General features: G+C 39.2%; 1 protein-coding gene across 2 annotated transcripts in view; it reads left to right on the forward strand.

Moving 5' to 3' along the window:
* rpl15 (ribosomal protein L15) overlaps window positions 1-3,173 on the forward strand; it is a 10,540-nt gene extending 7,367 nt beyond the window's left edge. For both annotated transcript variants that reach the window (XM_017439143.3, XM_017439145.3), the window contains exon 4: window positions 2,810-3,173. In XM_017439143.3, coding sequence (XP_017294632.1) covers window positions 2,810-3,115 — 306 coding nt within the window. In that variant the 3' untranslated portion in view covers window positions 3,116-3,173. The remainder of the gene's footprint in view (window positions 1-2,809) is intronic.
* Window positions 3,174-8,809: the final 5,636 nt, after the last annotated feature.

The following is an 8,809-nucleotide window of genomic DNA, read 5'->3' on the forward strand; positions in this document are numbered from 1 at the left end:
ATATCCCGAGACTGGACTCTCCTTCACCCAGTCGAGGAAATTGTATCAATTGCGTTGAGAAACCAGCTGATCAGATCCATATTCCTTAAATTTTTGGAAAATATGTAAAAAGAGGCTTCGAAAAAGGAAAGACGGGGGGGGCACCAGGAGACAGAGAGACAAAGAGAAAAGAAACACGTCCGCCTTCCACCAGGAGCAGAAAAAAAAAAATAGCATAATTTTACTGGTAAACATGGATAATATTTTCACTAAGTACAAAACATGCTTACTGTATTCAGTCTTGTAAAGCCAGCCGCTGAATTTCGGCTCAACTAACCATTTTTAGTTAATCCTGATCATGTCTACTGCTGCGGCTCTGACAACGTGCTAACTCCAGGTAGCTGAAGGTGATAGTCTCAGCCTCAAGGCTCATTAGAGTCGCTCAGGGCTCCGCAAACAGCGTGTGGACCTGAGCGCACGATGGAGGCATTTATACTTGGCACTTACGTCGGTGCAGTATTCTCCAAAAAGACACGGGGCAGTATGCTACGTAACAGTGGAAATACGGTAAAAAAGAGAGCAGATGGTTGTCACATCTAATATGGCCGCACATATTCAGAAGGAAGAACTGTTGTGTTTCTGGCTGTGATGCAGAGAGGATGTTTAAACTTAAAGCATTCAGTTTGACTTTCATTGATTTATCTGCTTTAGTTGTGATTCACCCATCATAGGACTAATATTTCTATAAACACCTTTTTATCAGCTGCAGGAGTAATCTCCTATGAGTTTTGATAAGATGATTATCTCTGATCTCTCACAGAGGGATCATATAAATGCTGATACAGGCGAACCAGGTCCGCTCATTTTGAACAGAGTGCCGCACGTGCGGTCCAAGTTACAAAAGATGTACGACGCGACACCGTGCAGGGGCGGGGACAGCCCAATTGCTTCTCTGTTGGCGCGCACACCCTCACGCTGTGACGTAGATAAAGGCATAGACATTAATACGTTGACTGGGTTGGCCCGCTGATGGGACGTAGCTGAGTGTCCGCCATATTGGCGGAGGCACAGCTGTGAACTAATACAAATAGGATTGTAAAGCACATTATAACGGTGAATTTTGCGTTAATGCCCCAGCCTTTTTAATTCACACACACTAAAATTAATGAGAAACGGGTACCAAAAACAATGTATTAAAGCTTATCAGTTTAGTACAATAACTTTATTGATCTCACACATGAGCAAAAACAGTATGTTAAACTTTAATAATATATGAATAACAATAAATGTTGAAGCTGAAGACAGAAGGAACAGCCCATCTCTGATCCTCACTGTCTGACCTGTTCCTCAGGTCCTCAGGTCTGAAATGCTCACTGGCAGAAAACCCTTCCCTTCTCAGAACGACCTCCCAGCCTCTCGTCTTAGCACTATCTTTTGGAAACCTATACAAAGTACAACAGTTAGCCAAACGCAGAGCAAAAATTATTCTAAGAAATGTTGATAGTAATTTCATAAAATAAAAATGATGTTTAAGAGCGACTTTTGCTAAGATAATTCATTGATTTTATATTCTGAAAACGGGATAAGTTGGTAGCAATATCGTTACAGACTTAAGTTTTCGACTACGTATATGTGAACTGAGTTGTTATATAATTAACTGTATATATTTTGATTATTAGATATAATACCATGAGCAGACTAAAGTAAATACCATTAAACGAATGATTGAATTCTGCGCTGGAATCTGTGGTATTTTCCATAATGTTGACAAGTTACGCTCCAAAAACACTGTTATAATGGTAAAATTTATGTTTTAGAGACTTGTTAAGACTTACCTGTGAAAGGTAATTCCAAGCGATTTGGTTTGGATACCTAAACGGTTAGAACAATTCCATGCAGCACACGTACGAGGCATTTTACTGTCTCTGACTCCTGCCTCCACAAAGATGGCGCCGACATGGGAACGTTTACGTGTTAATGTCTGTGGATAAAAGTAGGGGTTTTGGGGGTGCGGGTGGGAAAAAAATGACGTATTTATAATAAACAAGCGGTGCTTAGCCTGGCGGCCTGCCAGGCTTATAATACACTGGAGGAAACCCTGGAGAAAAAGGGTGAATTTTCAGCTGCAGTCGCACTGAATTTAAAGTGTTTGCAACCACAGCCCATTTTTAAAAATCACAACCTATTTTTATGTGCACGTTTTGTAAAATAAAACCAAAAACTTGTAGGCTGTAGACACAGGCAGCAGCAAGTTGTAGCACCTCCAGCAAGAATTTCATATTTCTGCCAAAAATAATTGTAATGTGAACAGTTGTGAAGGTTTGAAAATTTGTTTTTCAAAATCTGCCTTGCAGTGGATCTTCTCAAGGCACTTTAACAAAACACTTCAAGCTGCGACAGGTGTGCTCAACTCTGAGTTATTTGCTCAGATTGGTTTTGTTTTTGCACGATTGATTCCATGTAATTTAAATGTGACTGCTATCAGACCCTAAAAAGACAGTAGTTATGTGGTACAGTCAGTGATGTCCCAACTGAAAACCCAGAAACAACTTGAGTCTCAGTACCCACTGTGAAAATAGAAAGGGTTGTTGTGACAGTCTCATTAATTGCTTAAATTCATCCGTATTTGTAAGTCACTGCCTAACTTTGTTTTGTACCCAACTTGTTGCACACATTTTTTGAACATCAAAGTTCTAGTGACACAGCTGGGAACCTGTGAAGAAATGAAGAACCCCCACATGCATTAGCTGCAGAACTCAGTTTTACTACTTTCCAGCTGCCAGCGTGTCTGAGGCAAGAATTAACGCTAAATCTGATTTGTCTTCCTCAGGAGCGTGCTGGCCGTCACTGTGGAGCCCTGCGAGTGCTGAACTCATACTGGGTGGGCGAGGACTCCACCTACAAGTTTTTTGAGGTTATTCTCATTGACCCCTTCCACAAGGCTGTCAGACGCAACCCAGACACCCAATGGATCACACGGGCTGTGCACAAGCACAGAGAGATGCGTGGCCTGACATCTGCAGGAAAGAAGAGCCGCGGCCTCGGCAAGGGTCACAAGTTCCACATGACCATCGGAGGCTCCCGCCGCGCTGCCTGGAAGAGGCGCAACACCCTGCAGCTGCACCGCTATCGTTAGACCACACCACACGTCTGTACATTAATACAAATAAAAATGGCCCTTTTTATGGTGATGATCTAGTCTGCTGTCTTTAATTGCATTAACATGGTGACGACAGTCTGAAAACCTATTGAAAGATATGGTACTCTGGAATTTGATTGGTTTTAATAGTTTCCAGGTCTGAATAAGTCTAGAAGAAAGAAAACTGAGTTTGGATAAATACCTGCATTTCCAAGCTATGCACTGTCCCTTTTTCTAAAATGTTACAAAAAGCTGAATATCTAAATTTAACCACATGTTTGTCCCTTATGTCAGTTGGCTGTGGTGGCCTTATTGAATTGGGTTGGTTCCGAAAGTTAATCAGGTGTAGATGTATATCCTCTGATTACTCTGAAAGCTTTATTCAAATCTTTGCTAACAAACACACAGGTTCAGGCCAAAATGTCAGCAGTGGTAACAAATGTAGTCTAGAGACAGTCGATTCTAATAAGTAAGATCAGCCTGCTTCATCAGTTCCTTTTAGAAAAGAAAATGTGCTGAAAAGCTTGAACTCATAATAGTTCCTACTGCAACAGGAATGGATGGATTGTCCATCAGAACCATCAGTTTAAGAAGACTGGCTTAGAAGTCCATTAAACTTATTAGATTTGTGTAGTTTGTACCTTTTTGTATCAGAAATTATTAAATATATTTTTATTTTTGTTTGTCAATTCAGTGATTTGCACTTTATGGGAGAGTCTGAGTTAAATAAATCTCGAGTTTTAAATGAAAAGTTTTTTTTACCTGACCCAAACAGCAGCAGGTCATTTCTGACCTTTCTGTAACAATCCTCTCTAATTGTCCTAATTACCGCCTGAGCAGTCTGTATGTATGCATTTTTCATAAACCACTGGACAGATTTGAATGAAACTTGGATACTGGATGTAGAAAGTCAGTAAAGTTTATATAACACCTTTTACAAATAAGAATAAATTTCACAATAAAGGACAAACAAATCGTTAAAACTTGAGGCATCTGAACAAAGCTTTTCTCAAAATCATCTTCTGTTGTATTGTAAAAGACTGAACACTCAGTGCATCGTGAGTTTGTTCCTCAGGCCAGGTGCTTCATCTCAGCTCTGAGGAACAGCTAACAGTTTCTGGGTTGACCACCCAAGTGCCTGAGTGGAAATATGGGCTCAAACAGTTCCCTAAAATTCAACACCACTACTTTAAAAAAAGTCTAAAATTAGCAGGTAACCAGTGAAGAGGCTTTTCAATAGGAATCAGTCGAGTTGTTCTGTTTGTTTTGGACCTGCTGAAGATGGTCAAAGGCTTTTTTGATGAGAGTTCTACACCTGCCCACAGATATTTTGGCCCACTCCTCATGAGCAAACTGTTCCATCTGTCTGAGGTTTGAAGGGTTCCTTCTCCAGATGTTTCAGCTCCTTCCACAGATGTTTAGTAAGATTTCGATCAGGGCTCAGGAGGCCACTCCAGAACAGTCCGATGCTTTGTTCTCAGCCATTCTTGGGTGTTTTGGGTCTTTATCCTGTTGGAGGACCCATAACCTGCGACTGAGACAGAGCTTTCTGACACTGGGCAGCACATTTCACTCAAGACCTTGATAGTCTTGAGATTTCTTTGTTCCCTGAACAGATTCAAGATGCAGCAAAGCAGCCCCAGACCATAACTGAGCCTCCTCCATTTTCCATCTTAAGTTCTGTGTTCTTTTCTCTTTGTATGCTTTAGTTTGAGTCTGTGAACACAGAGCTGTTGGGACTTGTTACCAGTTTTGTCTCATCTGTCCGAAGTATCTTCTCCCAGAAGCTCTGTGGCTTGTCAATATACACTTTGACCAATTCCAGTTTGGCTGTTCTATGATCCTATGATCGCTTGTTTTCCATGAAGTCCACTTTGGCTCAAGCGGTGGCTGATGGTGGGATCTGACACTGATGTACCTTGACCTCAGAGTTCCCCTATAATCTCTTTGGTTACCAAATACTGCTTAATAATTTTCTTTCTAAGCTCCTGAAACAACTCTCCCCTCAGCTTTCTGTGCTCCATGTTCAGTGTGGTACACACCATGAGACCAAACAGCACAGTGACTACTTTTCACCCTTTCGCCCAGCCCACCTTCATTGGTTTGTTTTAACCAAAATTCTAAAGCAATGACCAATTTTTATTAGTTGATATATAGTAATTTTTCTTATTACTTTTATCAGTTTCAAGTTATTTCAGTGACCTTTGTGGATTTTTCTTTTTTTAACAAAAGGGTACAAACAAATTTGTCTTTATTTAATTTAAGCAGTATTGTTATATTTTAGTAAATGAAAAATATATATTGACCAAAGAAATATTCATTTTGTATATCAGTCATTGGCTTCCCTGATTCTAAAAATGGGCATTAGTCAGAGAAAAAATGATATATGAGTTGACCAACATTAAGAAAATAAGAAAATTATGGTTCAGATAAAGGTGAAACTTCTACATTTCCTAGTTTTACATTTTATTTAAATAGTAATAGTCTAGTCCTAAAGAGTAATAAAATTGTTGTTGTGGAAAAAGGGATTTTTTAATTTAATTATTTAGGAGATGATAAAAAAGATCAGGTAGATGATATTTTTAATCCAAAAGGACAGAAGCTGCCTGTGGTGGTTGTGTGCTGCTAAATCACTTCCTCAGACAACAGCTCTTTGTCAGGATTTGGGTTTTCTTTGTGTTTTTGTATTCATTTTATTGCTTTTTTTGTCTTCATGTTTCAGCTTGAGTTTGTTTATTTTATTCATTTATCTTTGTTTAGTCTGGTTTTAGTTCAGTTCTTGTTCCTTGTGTCTTTGTTTCCTGTCATCCTTCACTTCTCCTCAGTCAGTCTCTTGTTTTCCTGCCTCGCCCATCTCTACCTGCTCCTCGTTATCACTCACCTGTGTCAACTTCACCTAATTACCCTCTGCCTTAAAAATCTGGTCATCTCCTCCACTCACTGCTGGTTCATTATCGCTTCACGCGTGAGGTCACGCTGGTTGTTCCTCTCGTCTTGTGTCTCAGTTTTGGATTTTTGTATGTTTGGTTTTGCTGCCATGTCAGCATTTTGTTTTTGATTATCTTTTATTTTAATAAATTAGTTTCTTTTTGAAAGATGAGTCTGCGCTCTGGCTTCGCCTTCTTCTCCACCCTACATGACACCCTTCAGCTGTACAAACTTTAATAGCATGAATACTGAGTTAGCATTCACTATTATTTCTCCTTTTTTAAATTAATTTAGTAGATTTTTTCAAATCTAACTACTTCTGCATACTTTGTATGTTCACTTATCTTTATATTTTCCTCATAGAAATACATTGAGATCTCTTCAATTCCTTTAAAACCATTCTGCTACAGCAAACTGGCTCCATTTCTGTCTTCTTATACTACTTTGTTTTTAGGGGGTGCGTCGTAGATCGGTGGCCAGTGCTGCGGTCCCACAATCCTGAGGCTACGGGTTTAAGCCCAGGTTACATCTGGTGTTAAACCATAGCCAAATCTCTTGTGCAAGTTCACTCCATGGCGACCCCAACTGAAAGGAGCAACTAAAAATAAAAAATGCTATTTTTAGCTTTTACCAATTTTTTGCTACTTTTAGCAGCTATTTTGCTTTTTTAGGTCCTTTTCACTAGTGTTCTGTTTCTTTTAGCTTGAACAACATAGTTTCAGAAAAACAAAATGACTTTCTTGACTTGGTGCTCCTGTGTGAAGAAAAACAGACATTGTTTTGACAAACTGGGAACACAGACATTCTCTGAGAGGACTATTGACATTGTTTTATGAGAATATTAAAAATAATGATGAAGTCATGAAGAACACAGATGTCCAACTACAACATTCACTTTAAACTTACTTGATTTTATTATTCATTATTGTCCACCTTTTGTCTTTAGGGAGGAGGAGATAATTTTTTGGCCAATGAGCGTCAGTACAAGTGTGTGTTCCTTTGTTTTTCTGTTAGAAAAATATCTCATGAACCACTAGATGTATTTCAGTGAACTCAGAAAGTAATCACTGGATGTACATGTAAAACTAGTTAGCTTCTGGAGCCAACCCAGTTCAAGATGGCTGGCACAGTGTAACAGCTAATCAACCCTAGAATACACAGAATTAGCCAGAGCACAGACAGTTTTACAGATATTAAGCTAAAATTTGGTTTGAAAGTAGATGAGACTAAAATCAAACACACACTCTGACCTCTAACAGAGTGTATGAGCTCTTTATTCCAAATGTTGCCATTACCCATTAGAGTCAACTCTGTCATATGTCCTTTGTTAATAATGAGCTTTTTTTTTTTGAGCAGTGGCTGCTACCTCTGTGTATGAATGTGTGGATGCAGAACTGGAGCCAAGAGTGGTAAGACTTTAATGTGAGTGACCTCCGTCCTTTTATCCATTGTAAAAGTTGGATGAAATGCGACATAAACGTTCACACTGCAGTCGCTTTGAAAAACATCAGATATGTATCTGATTCAGTACCACATACTGAAAAGACCTGGGTTGGATATGAAATAAATCAAATTTGTTACGTTCACACTGCCATGAACAAATCTGTCATGGGGCAAACAAATCGAAATTGGATTGCATTTGCCTGCAGTGTGAATGTAGCCTAAATTTGTCAGTTGCCAGGAGAACGGTACTTATCTGACTGGTAGAGGGGAATATGGTGTGGGGTTGTTTTTCAGGAGTTGGGCTCAGCTGCTTACTTTCAGTGAAAGGCACTCTGACTGCTTCAGCATACCTAGACATTTTGGACAATTTCATGCTCCCAACTTTTTTGGGAACAGTTTGTGAATGGCCCGTTCTTGTTCCAACGTGACAGTGCACCAGGGCACAAAGCAAGGTCCATAAAGACATGGACGAGCCAGTTTGGTGTGGAAGAACTTGACTGGACTGCATAGAGTTCTGACCTCAACCTGATAGAACATCTTTTGGATAAATTAGAGCAGAGACTGTGAGCCAGGCCTTCTCATCCAACATCAGTGTCTGACCTCACAAATGAGCTTCTGGAAGAATGGTCCAAAATTCCCATAAACACTCCTAAACCTGTGGAAAGACTTCCCAGAAGAGTTTAAGCTGTTTTAGCTGCAATGGGTGGGCCAACGTCATGAATTAAAAATGCAATGTCACTTAAGTTCATATGCATGTTCAGGAAGACGAGCAAATATTTTTGGCAATCTAGTGTTTATTAATGACTTTTTAAATTAAAGACCTACCATTCCTTAAAGGAATGCATATCTCCCAATGCCTTTCATGTCAGCGTTTTAAACTAAAATTATCTTATGATGAGAAGGGACAGAGTTGTAGCCATTTAGTCAAACATTGTAAATTACATAATGCATGATCTTGTGATATTCTAAGATCTTGCGAGATCTAAAAGCATTTAGTGTCTGTTACTCTATGCCTTAGAAGTCCATTAAACTTATTAGATTTGTTACTCTCAGTTACCACCACAACAGTTTTAGCTCAGTATCTGTAAAATTGGCCTTAGTTATAGCCATTTTGTGGCTTTTTGACTAAGATTGAATAGGTAGGTAGGTACATTTATTTATATAGCACTTTTCAGCACGAGGCGACTCAAAGTGCTTTACAACACAGAACAAAATTACAGACAAAGTTACAGAAACAAAATTACAGACAGGTACAAGATACAATGATAACTAATTGTCTAAATAAGCTAAGCTAAACTAAACAGATCTAAGCATGACTAA

This window comes from Kryptolebias marmoratus, linkage group LG5 (assembly GCF_001649575.2).
Source record: "Kryptolebias marmoratus isolate JLee-2015 linkage group LG5, ASM164957v2, whole genome shotgun sequence".
In the NCBI taxonomy this organism is placed as follows: domain Eukaryota; kingdom Metazoa; phylum Chordata; class Actinopteri; order Cyprinodontiformes; family Rivulidae; genus Kryptolebias; species Kryptolebias marmoratus.